This window comes from Macaca mulatta, chromosome 18 (genome assembly GCF_049350105.2).
Source record: "Macaca mulatta isolate MMU2019108-1 chromosome 18, T2T-MMU8v2.0, whole genome shotgun sequence".
Classification (NCBI taxonomy): Eukaryota; Metazoa; Chordata; class Mammalia; order Primates; family Cercopithecidae; genus Macaca; species Macaca mulatta.
Window position 1 is genome coordinate 22832852 of NC_133423.1, and position 18408 is coordinate 22851259.

The window sequence follows — 18408 nt, forward strand, 5'->3', positions numbered from 1 at the left end:
ACACAGGCTTTGATATAGGAATACCAAATTTTCTTTCTTGAAATTTTCTGGAAAGGCTTCACAGAAAGGCAGGGCATAAGGTGGGCTTTGGTAGAGAGCAAATTTTTGAGTTTCAGGAAACAGTATTTAGCTGGGTAAGAACAGCCCAGACTCATGGAAACAGTTGAAAGTGTTGCTTTGAAAGGGAAGAGAAGGGAAGCAGGGATGCTTCTGCCCATGCCCAGAGACCTGGCTTACCCTTGCATGAATGCAGGCACATGGTGAGCCACTCAGTGTGACTTCACGGTCAAGCGAGAGAGCACCTTCAGGTAGGATTTGCTTCCCTCTGACATTACCACCAGCACAGGCTGATGTCACTGTCCCCGTGCATAAGGTTCCTTGTGACACCACTCAGAGACCTAAGCCTCCGTTAGTCACTTGAGGCACTTCTAAGTACCACAGGTTTTTAGAAGATTTCACTGACATTTGCAACAATTTTTTTTCTAATTTCTTTTGGTGCCATTCTAGTAACTTATCAATTGCTTTAATAGACAAAACTCAATCATGCATGATCTATCACAGATGAGAAAATAGAGGTGCGCTTACTAATGGCAACAAAAGGCTTCTGTGGGGGTGTGCAGGATGGAACAACTAGCTAGCTAGAAAGGGGCTTTTTTTTTTTTTTTTTTTTTTTTTTCCTGAGACAGAGTCTCACTCTGTTGCCCGGGCTGGAGTGCAATGGCACGATCTGGGCTCACTGCAAGCTCTGCCTCCCGGATTCATGCCACTCTCCTGCCTCAGCCTCCTGAGTAGCTGGGACTACAGGCGCCCACCACCATGCCCGGCCACTTTTTTGTATTTTTAGTAGAGACAGGGTTTCACCGTGTCAGCTAGGATGGTCTCAATCGCTTGACCTCATGATCCGCCCACCTCGGCCTCCCAAAGTGCTGGAGATTACAGGCGTGAGCCCCCGCACCTGGCCAGAAAGGGGCCTCTTTATAGAGGGTCTCCAGTGTCAGGCAGGAGCACTGATATCTAGGGGTCACCAAGGGCCACAGCACAAGGGACTGACAGGGAGAATCCAGCGGCTGGAACTCTCCTCACCAGTCACCTCCCTTCATTGTTAAACCCCACAGTATTTTCAGGCCACCGTGCCACAAAGGAAAACATATTGGGTAGAGGCAGGAGGAGTGTTCCCATCAGTCCTCAAACATCACTGGCCCACGTGACCTACACGGGTGGTTTAACCTTTCTGCATTTCAGCTTTGTCAACCATAAAATGGAACAGTGGACTTGAACATCACTCATGTCCATTCTAGGTCTAAAGTTCAAAAGATCTTTAGTCTCCAAAATCTGGTTAAATTCTAGTGCCAGGTGGCTCCACCCTCACCCTGCTCTCAGTCCAATAGCTTCATGCAACACATCACTGAGAGCCAACAGGAACAAAAGGGTTGATTTAAAGATACAGGAATATCAGGTGCAATACTGAAAATAAAAAAGCCGAAACACACAGAAAGATCTGGCTGCTTCCCTGCTGGTGCTTCTAGAAATGCCACAGAAATCACCACATTCACCCCAAATCACCAAATCTCTTAATTCAGATTATACATGTCAAGAATATCCAGTTCTCCTAGAAACAAAATGACACTTTCATGTTTCCCTAACTTAGAAATATTTTTAAAGTATTAAAATAAGCACAGCCACAGTCCCAAACTGTATTAACAAGACAACACCAGAAGCTAATCTCACGAAATTAGCCCATGTGAAAAACAAGTCTGTTAACTACTGTTGTGATGCTAAGTCCAGAAGCCCTGTGCAAAATGTGGTCCTGGAACCAGCTGGACCAGCATCACTTACTAAATCAGAATCCCGGCAGGTGGGGCCCAGCCAACTTTGCCTTAAGAAGTCCTCCAGGTGATTTTGATGCGTGTCTGAATTTGAAAACTGCTTGTCGTTTTTTAGAAATCCACAGAAATAAAAACAAAGCCAACATACCTGGCTCCAAAGATGTCCTTTTTGGCGAGATCAATTCCAGAAACAACTTTTACTCTGAGAATTCGGGACTCTCCCTGTGAGAAGGAGAACAAAAAAAGAGGTTAAAAAACTGATCTTCAACGAATCACTCTCTCATCCAATATTAAAGTCATTGATTTCTACTGTCCAGTATTGGGATACAGAACAAATCAATTCAATGTAAGCAATTATTCCTTACACTGAAGTTCAAAAAGCAATATTCCAGCTCTAAAAGTCGATGACTCTAGACTAAACTTACAGCATCCAAGTTAATTAAGCACAAGTTTAATTCAAAGTAGGTCATTAAGATCAATTACTCCTGCCATTTAAAGTTAGGTTTTCCACCTGTACCAAGAACACAATCACACATGTAAAACCGTCTAGATAAATGTCCAAGTGCCACAAGTTTGCATAAATATAACAAATAATTCCTCCTCTGAAGTTGACATATTTGTATGTGACCTGCAATAGAAAGGAATTTAATGTGGTAAAACATTTCAAAATTATAGTGCTTTTAAAATGTTGGCATCAACAAGCAAAAATAACTCCTCAGTTCCAGTAAAAAGAAATAAAAACCATTCTAAATGAAAACCACCCCAAGTGTCTTGGAAATCAATCAACTGTTCATTTGTTCATTTATTCATCATTTCATCATTTATTCCAATATTTCCTAAGAAGCTCTTATGCCCGGGGCCTTGAAATACAGACATGAATATGCTCCAGGCTCTACAGAAGGCAACAAGCAGCCCAGCAGTACAGGACCCTATGACAGCTTAGAGAACTAGTTAAGGGCTATGACATTTAGGACAGGTGAGATGGCTTAGGAGAAGGTGGTAGGCAGAAGTCCAGGATAACTCAGGTTTCCAGTTTGGATCATGGACTGTCAACATAAATTGAAATAGAGGACTGTGTCCAAGGTGTCTGTGAAGCAATCGGATGGAAAACATGTATCACTAAATGGGGAGAAACATCTGGTCTGAGTTAGACACTCAGCAGTTATCAGTGTAGAGTTGGCAGTTACAACCAAGGTCTGAGGAAACCTAGCCTAAGAATGAGAATGAAAAAATGGCTCAGGACTGGGTGCAGTGGCTCATGCCTGTAATCCCAGCACTTTGGGAAGCTGAGGCAGGCGGATCACAAGGCCAGGAGTTCAAGATCAGCCTGACCAACATGGTGAAACCCTGTCTCTAATAAAATACAAAATTTAGCCAGGCATGGTGGCATGCACCTGTAATCTCAGCTACTCGGGAGGCTGAGGCAGGAGAATTGCTTGAACCTGGGAGGCAGAGGATGCAGTGAGCCAAGATCACATCACTGTACTCCAGCCTGGGTGACAGAGTGAGACTCAGTCTCAAAAAAAAAAAAAAAAAAAGGCTCAGGATGGAGTCCCCAAGAACACAATAGCTGACAGAGCAAGAAAGAAGTAATATGGAATTCATCTACCCTACATGTTTAGTCAAGACATAAGCGAGGGCAAGAAAACCTCAATGATTATATAATGTCGAAGAGAACAACGGCAGGGCAAAAATAAAACATGGAGGGTATAGGATGGTGGATCTTTGTCAATTAGCTGCATAGATTGAACATGTATCCATGCAATGGACACACATCCTTGAAATACTTCACACTCCAGGAGTCTTCTATTCACCTAACCATCCGTCCAACCACAAATCCCCAACACAAGACTGCCCATGTGGCAAGCACAGTGTCTTCATAATACGGTAAAGAACATGAATATGGTAAAGATGACATTCTCAACTCATTTGTGCCAATGTTCTTTCAAACATGGCCTGCTTTCAAGGTTGGCAGGACTGAATGTGTTTGCCAGTCTTCATGAGAGGATTAAGGGATATAAAGTAATACCAGGCAAGTCAGGGATAACTAAAACAATACCCTCCTATAGCAAAGGGTGTCCCAAAGTGCTTACAGAAGCATCAGGGGTTAGCTGTTCTTCCCTGTTCCCTGAAACGCTGCAAGGACTGCTCTGCCCATCTCTGGAACACTCACAGGCTGGGAGTCAGGGTTCTTTCTTTAGCACAGGATGTTATGTAGGCCAAGGCTCTTTTCTGGTTCTCACAACAAGTTGTACCCTGCTGCTAATCATCTGATGCCTCCATGGCCTGCTCAGCTCAAATGATGTCACTGCTAGAGTATTTTTTACACATGCTTCAAAATCTGAAGTACCTATAGTACCAGCTACTCGGGGAGGGGCTGAAGCAGGAGGATCACTTGAGTCCAGGAGCTCAAGGCTGCAGTGCGCTATGATCATGCCTGTGGATAGCTGCTGCAGTCTAGCCTGGGCAACACAGCATCACCCTATTTCTTTTTCTTTTTTTTTTTTTTTTTTGAGACAGAGTCTCACTCTATCACCCAGGCTGGAGTGCAGTGGCTGGATCTCAGCTCACTGCAACCTCCGGCTCCCAGGTTCAAGCGATTCTTCTGCTTCAGGATCCCGAGTAGCTGAGATTACAGGCGCACGCCACCACGCCCGGCTAATTTTTGTATTTTTAGTAGAAATGGGGTTTCACCATGTTGCCCAGGCTGGTCTTGAACTCCTGACCTCAGGTGATCCGCTCACCTCAGCCTCCCAAAGTGCTGCGATTACAGGCGTGAGCCACTGCGCCCGATAGCAACACCCCATTTCTAAAAAATGTTAATGCATAGAGAACCTGTAATGACATTTCTTTATTCCACAAGTATTTACTGAGTACCCATCACGTGCCACACACATTATCTGGAGATTGAGATGTAAACAAGACAGAGTTCCTGCCTCAAGCAACCCACCATCTAGTAGGCAGGACACAGACTAAAAATACGTAATGCAAACAGCAAGCAAGATAATTTCTGATGCTGGCAAGTACTCCAAAGACGATATGACAGTTAAACAAAAGCAACTGAGTAGAGGGAGAGGGAAAAAGTAACTGGGGAGAGGAACATTTACGGCTGAGTGATCAGGAAAGGCTTCTTTGGCGAAAAGACACCAGAGCTGAAGACCGAAGCAAGGAGGCCGAGTGGTGCGGCAGGGCTGGGAATTGCAGGAAGGGCTGACAGCAAGCCCTGTGTGACGGGGCTAAACTGGTGAAGGATGGCAGAGTCCATGTAGGGCACCGTGGGACCTGGTGGGGTCAAGGACCACAGAGGCCAGCCTCAGGAGCGGGTGGACATTGTCCCGACCACTGTGGGAGGAAGCACTGTAAAGTTTTAAGCAGGCGAGTGACAAAATGTAGCTTCAGTCTTTGAAAGAACCACTGTGGCTGCTGTGAGGGAACAGGGTAGAAGGAGGGAGAACAATTGGGCAGAGATTCTGGCAAGAGCTTTTAATAGGTTACAAATGGAGAGGTGAGCAGATTCATCATATAAAAATGTGCCTGAAATAAGGTTTTTTTTTTTTAAAAAAAGTTTCAAAATGGTTTATACAATTGAGTTACAAACATGCTAGTTGTTCCACAGAAAAGGGTCCCTTTTCTACCTGGACATGCAACTTGACTACATTTCCCAGCCTTTCTTGCAGTTAAGTGCAGTCATGTGACTAGGTTCTGGCCAATGGAACGTGGCCAAAAGTGATGAGGCCTCTTCCAAACTGGCCCCATAAGCCCCTCCCATTCAGCAGCCTTCATTCTCATTAATGTCTCTCCGTGAAATGGGGAAGATCTTGGAGATAAAGAAGCAAAAACCATATGAAGGGAGTAGAGCCAAGCACCCCCCACCTGCTAACCCTCTCCAGAAATGAGTTGGAGATAAGACTTTTTCTGTTTTTTCCCATCCAAAACCAAAAGTTGTTATAGCAGTCTACCCTCAAGTACAATGTAATCTCATTTTTCAAAAAATGTCAATGATATAGCTGCATAGAAAAAGACCTGGAAAGGTTGATGTTAGTAGTAATTACCTCTGGAAAATGAATCATTTCTTTGGGCTTATTTGGAATTTTTTCCTTTTGAATCATTAAATATTTTTGTTTAGAAACCAGACTTTTGTTTGGAAAAAAAAAAAAAAGAAATATTAAGGAAAACAAAAGAAAATTTTAACTTTACTGTTAACACCACCATCCAGGCTTGATTTTGTCATAAGAAAAACAAACCTGCCGGGTGCAGTGGCTCATGCCTGTAATTCCAGCACTTTAGGAGGCCAAGATGGGTGGATTACTTGAGGTCAGGAGTTCAAGACCAGCTGGACCAATATGGTGAAAACCCTGCCTCTACAAAATATATAAAATTAGCTGGACGTGGTGATGCAGGCCAGTAGTCCCAGCTACTCAGGAGGCTGAGGCAGGAGAATCACCTGAACCAGGGAGGCGGAGGTTGCAGTGAGCCAAGACTGCACCATTGCACTCCAGCCTGGGCGACAGAGTGAGACCCTGTCTCAAAGAAAAAAGAAAGAAAGAAAGATAAACAACCCTATGAGTTATTTTTTAGGTGACTCACAAAGGTACAGAGCTGCAAATATGGAAGACGTGAAGGGGTTCTCTTATGTAACATGTAGGCAACAGCTGGGAGGTGGCCTTTACTGAGCAATCAGTGTTTACAAGCACCTGTTGCAGGAAATTTTACTCCTCTCTGAAGCATTACTCTATAAAAACAGTTTACACATGCATTTTAGAGACACAGCAAAAAGGTCTTATCTTTGTTTCCTCAAAATGACAAGCTTAAACACAGATAAGCAGCCATCGTCATTCTGTTAGGAAGCACATGACAAGGTGTGTAACCAAATCATCAGATGCAGTGGCCCCAGGCTGAGCCATTGTATTTTCTGAAGCATTTTATTACTTTCATAAAATCTATGTGATATTTTGAACCCTGTTTATGACTCCAGTAGAATTAAATATTTAGCTAAGGTGGCTTTGCTTAGACAATGAAAATATTATTCATAGATTGTACAATGAAGAGAAGAAACAGCAGAGTAGAAACTAGGCTGAAGAGAACTTTCAGTGTCTCTTCCTGTTATTAATCTATTGTTCTGCATTGTTATTGTGTAACGGGTGATTCTATAAGCTTTACATATGTTTTTCTTTTACACTGAATTTTCTAATCCTTCATCAAGACACAAAACAAGATAAGGTGCCCAAGCCATAAGTGACAGCAGCACACAAATAAATAGTGTCCAAACTGAGAAACAGGTGGTAACCTGAAGATTCAGTTGCAAGAGCGTCATCTGGAAATTCAGCAGGCCTACTCATATAAACTGTGCATAAGCAGTTACTAGATTCCCACGGCCACCCACAAAGCCTATAAAATACATAACCCATCAACGGTGCTCTTGTGGTAAAATAAATTTCGAGTTCCAACTCAAAACTCAAGATACTGGAATTTACCATTTCTCCTATGACTTTGTCTTAAGGAGGTAACTTGTTATCCTTTATCCTTATTTTCCACAATGGCAGATACTCTCCTAAAAAGTACTCTCCTAAAAAGATGATATCTGAGCTGGGAAATAGTGTTCTTCCTGCACAGGGAGCCACTGTGACCTCAGGATCACTTACACCAGCTGTCCAAGTGGACAGTAAGTTCTAAGTCAGGGACTTCCACAGTTCGGTCACTCTTGCCTAAATTCATTCATGTATTTACCTTCCATATTCTAAAGTACTTTTCTAGTTCTAGCTATTACCCATCACACTTGCAGGCTTAGGGTAAACACTCTCTGGATTAAAACAGATGACCAACATTTTTTTGGACCACATAAATATGTAAGTTATATATACATTGCTTAAATTTAGTTGCTTTAAAAAATAACTAAGCCAGCATATGGACCGTGCCCATCGTGTGCTTGCTACACAGCAGCCACAGTAGCTCTTTCCATTCCTACCTGCTCTTGCCGCAGTCCTTAGACAGGATCCTATTTCATGCATTTTTAAGACTACTCTTTTTAGAGTAGTTTTAGGGTCACAGCAAAATCAAACAGAAGGCACAGAGATTTCCTACGTACCCCCTACCACAACACACAGCCTCCCCCATGATCAACATCCTGCACCAGAGTAGTACCCCTGTTACAATTCACACATCAAAATCACCCAAAGCCCATCGTTTACCTTAGAGCTCACTCCTGGTGTTGTACACTCCGTTAGTTTGGACAAATGTATAATGACATGTATCCACCATTATAGTATCATACAGAGTATTTCCACTGTCCTAAAAATCCTCGATGCTCTGCCTACTCATCCCTCCCCTGCCTGCATTTAAAAAAACCAAAACCAAAAACACACACTGTCCTATCGCCTCCCCGCCCCACACGCCTTCCTGTCACTTCCAACTCTTGCCAGGTTGCATCCTCTTCACCTTCTCCCTCCTCACACCAACGCCTGCCCACTACACCTTTCCCTCTCTTCAGGTTGGGTCCCACAACCTTATATTGCTGCCACCCCCTCCTAAAATCCCTGAGTTCTCCACACTGACCATCTAATTACACACTCAACAGAAATGCAGAATGATACTATGTTCAATGTACTGTGCTAGCAAAAAGGAGGGCCACAAAACTGAACTAGACACATTCTCTCTCTCTCAGGAGCTTACAGTCAATGACAGAGGCGAGGTGTGTGCACAGTTCCCTCTTACAGCGGTGGAACAGAGGCATAAGACGTGAGTGGTGAGAACAAAGACCTAGAGTGGAAATGAAAGCAGCCCACCAGGACTGCACGTCCAGTTCAAACTCAGATGACACCGACAGAGGCAAACAGCCCTAACTCACCGGACTACTCACTGGCATCTCTGATCGCCACTGGCAGCCCAACACATAACACGCGGTCAAGTTTCAGTCCTACAATGCGGTCAACAAGCAGACGCCCCAAGGATATGAGTTTCTGAAAAGACTGCGGGATTCTGTGCAACCTAAATCTCTCAACTCCTACTAGGTAGTGGCTGCTATTATGCCAAGTAGAAAAAGGGTTAATAAATGGGAAAAAATACAGGGATAGACTTCTAGAGCAGAACTCTAATTTAAACACTCAAGGGTGACTCTACCTTCAGGAAATGATGCTGTGTGGTTATGAAACAGGTCCACACATTCTCAGTATTTCTTTCATGAGGTGGGTCATTTCCCATGGGTATCGGATTTAGTGACTCCTTTCTAATAAAATACGGAAGAGGTGACAGTGTGTGACTTTGGAGATTAGGTCATAAAGACATCGGGCTTCCTCCTCTCTTTTGTATCATTCACTCTGGGGAACGCCGGCTGCTGCTATGATGTGCAGACACTCAGTCAGCCCCAAGGAGAAATCTCTGTGATAAGGAACTGAGGCCTCTTGCCTCCAGCCACGTGAGTGACTCATTTTAGAAATGGGTCCTTCTGTTCCAGTCAAGCCTTCAGATGACAGCAGCCTCGGCTGACATCCTGACTCAGGCTCATAAGAGACCCTTGCCAGCTACACGCCAGTCACTGTGCAAAGGCACATGTCAGAACCACCCAGTTAAGCCACTTTTGATTTCTTGACCCACAGAAACTGTGAGATAATAAACATTTGTTGCTTTATAAGCTGCCAACTCTAAAACTAATTTGTTATGTAGCAGCAGATAACTAACATACATTGTGAAAAACCCAATGTGATAATTAGAGTCTCATTTATCTCTTTGCTAAGTCAAGATTTTCCTATGTATTAGGGTGATTCTTCAAAATAAGAAAAAAACAGGAGAGAGAAATAGACTATTGCCTGTGTTTTCTACCATGTCAAAGCAGTGGCATTTTTCAGGCAAAATTAACAGAGCTTGGTGACTTGTTCAATATAAGTGCAGCAGCAGTATCCCTTTAAAGAAATATGGAACCTGATACCATAATAAATACAGTCAAAATGTGAAACCAAGGCTACTTCAGAAAACTTAAAATACATGATCATTTATAAGTATAAAATTTAAAAAAATCCAGAAAGAATGACAATCAAGAGATGCTGAGATACTTACATGTGCCACTGAAATAACTCTAAATTCACCCCTGTTCTCCACTCCACAGCCTCAATGCACATTATCACTAATGGCAGGATGGTCCAACACCAGTTGGCTTAAGCTCATTTGTTCATTCTTTCAGAACCTACTGAGTACCTATTATGTGCCATGCTCTGTATAGCTGCTGGTGGTGTGAGGCAGCGTCTGCATCCAAATTTGCTTGCTACCACGTTAGTCCAGTCTTCTTAAAATGTCCCTCTCCACTGCTCTGGTGAGACCTCCCCAGGAGCAAATGAATCTAATTAAAACTGCCTGGCCTGCCACTGAAGGCTCACCATGAGCAGCTTCACTGCTGCTGTAAGAACAGCCTGTGCTCTGCACAGGGACCCAATTCTTTTCTTCCATTGGTACCTGCCCATCCAACATCTATTCCCCAACGCTCTGCATGAGTCCACACAGTGACTCAACCCCAAGTGCCTGCTCTGTGCTGAAAACATACAAGGAATAATGACTCACACAGAGCTCAAGCCTGCAAGATTTACTTTCTATTATGTATAAGGAGAGTAACCACATAAGAGATACGTTCAATAATGTGATGAGTAATATTCTTCAGGAACTTGGAGAAGGAAGAAAGTAACATACACACAAGGGGTGGGGAGAGGGAGAAAGGTGGGGAAGTTGGAGAAAGCTGCAGATGAGTGACTGCTTGGGCCAGGCCTTCAAGAATGAGGAAAGAGGAGGGAGGAGAAGAGAAAGTTGATGGCCTGGGAGCAGCTGGTGTGCCAGGGAAGCAGGGGGCAGGTGCAAGAAGTGAGTGTGGCCTGCACCTGGCTCCATCCTCTGCAGGATGCAGGGCAAGCACAGTAACCAGTTGAGTGGTGGCTCGGGGTGCCATCACCCTGGATGACAGCACAGAGGGCATGTGAAAGGGAGAGGACAGGGATGCTAATTGCATGGTCTTCTCCACCATCTGGCAGATAAGCATGGAGGACAGGGGACTGGTTCCAATGCTCCTGCTGGGGGAAGAATGTGGCTGGGTGACAGACTGGTTTTACAGGGCCAGAGAGAAGGAATGTGCTCAAGTTTGCAGTTTTCTTATTAGTGAGGGCTGCTGCTAATAGCTGGTAGAAAATAAAGAGGAGCGGTGGGACTTAGGGTAAGGGAAATAAAGGAATAGGGGTTTCTTGGATTTGAGGTTGTCTTCCCAGTGGGCCAGCAGGGCAGTTAGAAGTCAGAAACCAGAGCTCAGTACCAAGAGATCAGAAATATACCCAGTGTGGGAGGCCTGGCTCGTGACTGCCTTCAGACCAACCATGTATTCTGGCACTTAAGTAATGAGGCAGTACAGTCTTTTTTTTCTTCTCTCTCACAGGTTAAGTCTTATTTCCTCAACTAGACCCTGAGGCTGCACTGTCCAATAAAGTATCCACTAGCCATGTGAGGCTGTTTAAATGTAACTAAAATTAATTAAAATTAAAATTCCATTCCTTGGTCACACTAGCTACATTTTGAGTACTCAATCTCCACCCATTCCCAGCAAGCACTGTATTGGACAGTGCAGATAGACAACAATTCCATAATCCAGAAAGTTCCACAGCAAAACCCCACTCTAAGGGCACTAACACAACTCAAGAGTGCAGCAGGATTTGAATAACTCCTTGTGAAAGGAAAGAAAGAAGGCAGGAAAAGAAGAAGGGGAGGGACCCCTGTACTTCACCCAATTATAACTGAGAACACATGAGAACACTATGGAATTGAGAACAATTGAGAACACTGGAATTCAGCTACAGCGTCACTCCACTGAAGTAGTTATAGTGACACAGGAAATGACTGTCTGGAAATGATACAGGCTTCACTATAACCACATGCTCTAACATCATTATTTCACCTGCAATATTAAAGACTGGTATGCAAATTAAGTGCCTATCAATTAATAGGCACTTAACATGAAACCTAATAAAGCAAATACTGAATAGTGCAGAAATATATTCTTGCAAAGACATTTTAAAAATCATTGTGCAAATAAACAGTAGGGAAGGTGGCTTGATAGAGTGTGACAAAGATCTGGGAGTCTCTGATGGGTCCAGCACAGGCCAGCATCCTAACGAGGTTGCAAATCTTGCACAGCATTACCAGGTAGAGTACTCAGGAAGCAAGGAGACAGAAAATCCCAATAAAGGCTCCCAGTCCCTGTAAGAGAACTGGAAGATCTTCGGAGAGGAAGAGCTGGTAGGAAAAAGAAATGGAAATTCAGTTAAAGGAGAAGAGCTGAAGGAATGGTAGTGGCCGACCATCTAGAAAACTCCCTCTGGGGGCCCTGTGGTGATCCATCAGTCCCCAAGGATGCTCTGTGGGAGAAGCCAACCGCGATGCATACGGAAGGAGGAGGCCTTCTAACAAGGACATCTGTCCAGTGAGGGGCTGGCAGAGAGCCGTGACCACACCCTCCTGCTGCAGGAGACCAATGCCAAAGGCACTGCGTTCAGGCCCCAAATGGATTTCTGTCCATTCCAGTGCTGATTCCACATGGCTTGCACTGAACCGCACGCGTGTGAAGGGGTATTTTGATCCACGCCTTAAAAGTGCTGGCATGACATTTCTTTCTTTCAGTGACATCTGATGCGTCTGTCTCTGACTTGTGAACAGAGCAGGGCCACAGCACTTGAGCTGTTTTTCCCGAGTTCTTGGCAGGTATCAGTATTCCGCTGTCATTTCGCCCATAAAAGGCATCAGTGAAGAAGAGGCAGGTAAGCAGGTGGGTTTATGGGGTGTGGCAGGTTCAGGGTTACTTGTGGGTGGAGGCTGGGATCAGTTTCATAGTCATGGGCATGCTCACCCCCAGGAGCCTCACATCTACCGTGACTCAAGTGTGCATCTCGGTCAAAATGCAAATTCTTCCATGTGTGGACAGATTTTTAGAGTGACTCTCAATTAAAAATGTTAGATCTTCGCATGCCAAGAATCTGCAGTAATTCAATGATTATGGGGAGGGGAGGAGGCTGTCACTGAGCAGGGTCCATGATATAAATAAGCTGGCAAGAGTTCCAGCTTAAAGGACACAGTCACTCTCTTCCGCTAATTAAAAACTCTCCTTTTACCAGAATAGCTGGTAAAACTCCCATAAAAAGGCCTTCAAAGAATCCACTTATCAATGGTTCTTTTGTTCTGAATCTCTAAATCATAAGACAGGAAACATTTTTAAATTCCACCAAGATGACAAAGACAAGCATTATCTGGTGTTTATAGTTCTAAAAATGATCATACAAACAATGCCACTCTGTTGAAAGCCAAGAATTATAGCTCAGGATCTAAAATTCTAGATTTTTTTCATGGCAGTCATAACCCTGACCTCTCTCCATAAAGTCAGCTCTGGGTTTCTGGATGGGAAGTGTAGTTTGGACTAGAAGAGGTCTAGATTTCACAAGGTAGGAGCTGCCAAGGGCCCCCGAGAAGGCATTTCTGGGGTGAGTTCTGTCGCTTCATATCTGGATCTCACTGGGTAGGCTCAGAATAGCTTCGAGCATCTTAAAGACACATAAGAACAAAGTCCTCCCCTCCCCCCACCTTTTTTGTTTGAGACAAGAGTCTCGGTCTGTTGCCCAGGCTGGAATGCGGTGGCATGAGCTCAACTCACTGCAACCTCTGCCTCCCGGGGTCATGCGGTTCTCGTGCCTCAGCCTCCCAAGTAGCTGAGATTACAGGCCTGTGCCACCACGCCCAGGTAATTTTTGTAGAGATGGAGTTTCACCATGTTGGCCAGGCTGGTCTCAACTCCTGGCCTCAAATGATCTACCTGCCTCAGCCTCCCAAAGTGCTGGGATTACAGGTGTGAGCCACTGCACCTGGCCTGAACAAAACTCTTAAGAAACACAAGATAAGCAACGAGTTGTAAATTTTAAAATGAGAAAATGGCCTGTTTTATGGATCTGAGGGCTCAGGACCAATGACTAGCATTTTCACTCTGTAAGCAAATTATCACCAATCAGCAGGCTGCATGGGGAGCATGCACTCAGAAGGAGGGCTGAGCTTGATTATTCAAACACATGCTGTGCCCATCTCCACGAACAGGGAGACTTCCTGCTGCTGGCTCCCAGGTGCTGGAGTTCCTGGACCCTGGACAGGCCTTTGAAGGGCACTGCCAAACAGAATCTTCTCTGGGCTTCTATTTACTATGCTCTAAGCTGCCATTCCCAGGCTCTGTCCTGACAGTGCCACAGAACTGACAAGGTTTCCCCTCTGCAATCAAATCCCAACCCTGCCTCCTGTGCAATCAAATCCCAACCCTGCCTCCTGTGACCACCTCCACTGGAACTCTGGATGTTCCCAAATGCTTCAGCCATGCATTTACAGATAAGTTCTTGGTTCTTTCCTGCCAATACCTTATTTTCTACTAGCCCAATCCTCATCAGATAACTATTTCTCATTCCTGGGTAGCTATGATGTTCTTGCTACTAAGTATTCACTCTTGAGCTACAGTTTGATGCCCCCTGCACTAACATTTACTGGCCACTGGAAGAAAGTGACTAGGAGAACCAAGGCTCTGAAATATCGAGGAACCAGGATGGCCTGATATCCAAGCTCTACAACTGGTTCTGCCATCTGTCACGTTCTGCAATGACTGAGAGAAACTGCTGGTCATGTCAGAGGAATTAGAAAGATCAGAGATGGGAAAATGTCCCAACTCAGAAAGAAATGATTCTATAAATTACACAGACGGAGCGTATGATAGTTTTTTCCTCTACCAGAACCACCAATTTGCTAATTTTGCTCAGATCTCCTACTTGTCCTTTAGGGATCAGCCTAAGTATCACATTATCTGAAGCCTTTCCAGGGCTCCTGGACTAGTTAAGTCTTCCTCCAACAAGCCCCACAGTACCCTATAGCTCTCTTCTTGCCCTTTACTGTCATTGCTTTGAAAATTAGCTGTCACACCTGGAGATGGAGCTCTTGGAGGGCAGAGGCAGGGCAGATCACAGGGAATGACAAGGATAAAGGATATCTGCAACTGTTCCTGGCCAGAGAGCCACAGAGCAATCCCTCACCCTGCTCAACACGGACTTCCTAGACTCCGGCAAAGAGCTGGGCACCCAAATAATTTTAGGGGAAGTGAATACATGACATCCATCCAAACCAAAGTTGTAGAGAGAATTACTAAATAGTTTGTGAGCATTTAGAAAAGGAGAATAATCTACAGCTAAGGTTCACTAAGACTAAGACACGCAGACAAACTTATTTCCTTTTTTGATAAGGTTACTAGCTCCAGATATGCTGCCTGGATAGGGTACGCAGACTTCAGCCAACCAGCCAGCAACACCAATAGTACACTCCTATTTATTCTAGACAAGATGATCATGTGAAGATGAACTCATGGTAAGACTGGGTGGGATATTGCGCCCAGCTGCTAACTCTTATCCAGAGTGTAATCATCCAGCCAACTGCAATAGTTCACGCCAGTAATCCCAGCACTTTGGGAGGCCGAGCTGGGTGGATCACCTGAGGTCAGGAGTTACAGGCCAGCCTGGGCAAAATGGCGAAACCCCATCTCTACTAAAAAATACAAAATAAATGAGTCAGGGGTGGTGGCATGTGCCTGTAATCCCAGCTACTCGGGAGGCTGAGGCAGGAGAATCGCATGAACCCAGGAGGCGGCCATGTCAGTGAGCTGAGACCACACCACTGCACTCCAGCCTGGGTGACAGAGCAAGCCTGCTTCTCAAAATAATAATAAAAATACAAAAAAAAGTAGCCGGATGCAGTGGCATGTGCCTGTAGTCCCAGCTACTTGGAGGCTGAGGCAGGAGAATTGCTTGAACCCAGGAGGTGAAGGTTGCAGTGAACTGAGATCATGCCACTGCACTCCAGCCTGGGCAACAGTGTGTGGCTCCATAAAAAAAAAAAAAAAAAAAGCAAAGTGTAATCAGAAAACTCCAGGAAAGTGTCAGAGGGTTATGTCATGGGGCTCTATTATTAGCTGCATTCTGTGCAACGTTCTGAGCCAGGAAAATCTGGATGAGGATATCGATGGCAGGCTAATCCAATCTGTAGCTGATCTACACAACTGGATAAAATGTCAGATGACTAAATTAGAATCCTGAAAGATCTCATCAGACTGGGTGGTGGGCCAAGTCCCATAGGATGGGGTTTTATAGTGGTATGTACACTCGGATGCCTGAAACAACACAGGATGCAAGAAACATGACAATGAGAACGTCAAGAGTAGGGAAAGAAATCTTTGGGGTTTGATTTTACCTCTAATTCATTATGACTCAACAATATGACAGTATAAACCACCTGTGTTACCAAAAGTCCAGAGCAAGTAATGTCATCATACTCCGCCCTGGGACAGCATTATGTACAAACCCAGGGGACATGATTAAAGAGGGAGGTTGGGGCTTTGCTTTAAGTAAATAAGACAAATTCCATACTGTAGAACACTATGTAACCTTAAGAAAGAATGATGGTGTTCTGTATGTACAGGTTTAAATATTAAAGACAGACTCATAGATTAGAGAAAACATTCTGAGGATATGCCAGCCTTTCCATAAGATAGAAAGGGTGTGTGTGTGTGTGTGTGTGTGTACGAATATTTGCTTATATAAATGCATAAAGCAAACTGCATGGACACAGGAAACTGGTGACACTGCCTGACTCTGGGGACAAGAACTGTTTAGCTAGGGATGGAAGTGACTGAGAAAAAAAGACTTCTTTGAATTTAAAACCATCTAAATGTATTCATAACTCAAAAATTCATTTTAAGTAGCCCAGGATAGTTAATAAAGAGGCAAAAGTCACAAAAAGAATGACTTAGGAATGTTTAATCTGGTTTTTCTTATTTTTCAATTTTTTTTTTTTTTTTTTTTTTTTTTTGAGACAAGGTCTTGCTGTTGCCCAGGCTGGAGTGTACCGGAGTGGTAAGGCTCACTGCAGCTTTGACCTCCCAGGCTCAAGCAATCCTCCCACCTCAGCCTCCCAAGTAGCTGGGACTACAGGTGTGTGCTACCATACCCAGCTATTTTTTTTTTCTGTATTTTTTGCAGAGATTTCCCCATGTTGCCCAAGTTGGACTCAAACTCCTGGGGCTCAAGAGCTCTGCCCACCTCTGCCTCCTACGGTGCTGGGATTTTTACAGGTGTGAGCCACCATCAACCTAATCTGGCTGTAAAAATAATAGAGAGCTAGAAAAGACCAGATTCTTTCAGTGGGAAGAAGGAAAAGGTGGCAGAAGTCATTTTCCGTTATGAGGTTGCAGAGGGCAGCTCTCACCCAAGGAGTGAGCACGCAGGAGAGCAGATGAGTTATATTAAGGTGAAGGAACTGGCAGTCATTAACCCAGGTCAAACAAGAGCAGATGGCCTCCCGAGGCTGAGAGCTGGCCAGGTAGCACTGGGGAGGGACCAAAGGCTGGTAGGCGGCCAGAAATGTGGGGCGTGGGAGGCGGTGGGGGGGGGGAGGATAATGAACCAGAGGCCCCTGATGTTCCTTCCCAACTCAGGGACATTGTGATTTTAGAAGGCCTGCACACGAGGAGCCAAAAACTCAATCTGAGAAGAACCACACAAGACCATACAATACCTGATGCATGTATGCAACTTCTCTAAGACAAAGCACAGGAATAATTACAATCCCATTGATTTCATAGTGAAAAGCAGATTGTTCAAAAATCAGAATGTTTTCTACTCACAACAGTTTCAAAATATCAGGGATGCAATAATCAACTGAAATGAAATTAAAGCGGCCGGGCGCGGTGGCTCATGCCTGTAATCCCAGCACTTTGGGAGGCCGAGGCAGGTGGTTCACAAGGTCAGGAGATCAAGACCACGGTGAAACCCTGTCTCTACTAAAAATACAAAAAATTAGCCGGTGCGGTGGCGGGCGCCTATAGTCCCAGCTACTCATGAGGCTGAGGCAGGAGAATGGCGTGAACCTGGGAGGTGGAGCTTGCAGTGAGCCAAGATCACGCCACTGCACTCCAGCCTGGGCGACAGAGCGAGACTCCGTCTCAAAAAAAAAGAAATTAAAGCATCTCTAGATAGCATTTGAGGAAGGGGGTGTCCGAATCTTCAGTCCCAAAACAATTTATGGTGGCTAACCCACTCTCCAAGAGATGTTTAAAACTCCTTTTAGGAAGAACACCAACACTTCTACTATGATGGGCTGGTCATTGGACTAGTTTTAGGATACAAAAACAGGAAGGGAAAAACTACATAAGAAAGTAAAAGAGGTTTCTGGTTCAAGGAGTGGCTAAGGACCAGCTTGAGTCATCCACAAAAGTGCAACCAAAACAGCACTGAGAAACCAATCACCAGCTGGGAAGGCTGAGGAGAGATACACCTGGCTGGCAGGGGGGCTGCAGGTAGAATTCCACTGTCTCATTAGACAGCGAAAAGTCAGGAAGCCCGGTGCCACCAACTTGGGAGAGCTGCAGGCTTCAACCACAGGACAGTAGATGTGGGCACGGTGACAAGGAGAACAGTGCATGTGCAACTGATCATGTCTAGAGACTCCCAAAGCAATGCCGCAGTCAAACCCATCCCTGATTCCCTGATTCCTC

The 18408-nt window shown here is 44.6% G+C and overlaps 1 protein-coding gene across 23 annotated transcripts in view; it reads right to left on the reverse strand.

Annotated features, from left to right (window-relative positions):
• NEDD4L (NEDD4 like E3 ubiquitin protein ligase) overlaps nt 1-18408 on the reverse strand; it is a 367516-nt gene that overhangs the window by 238273 nt on the left and 110835 nt on the right. For all 23 annotated transcript variants that reach the window (XM_077974731.1, XM_077974729.1, XM_077974725.1 and 20 more), the window contains exon 2: nt 1975-2048. In XM_077974731.1, the coding sequence (XP_077830857.1) occupies nt 1975-2048 (74 nt within the window). The remainder of the gene's footprint in view (nt 1-1974; nt 2049-18408) is intronic.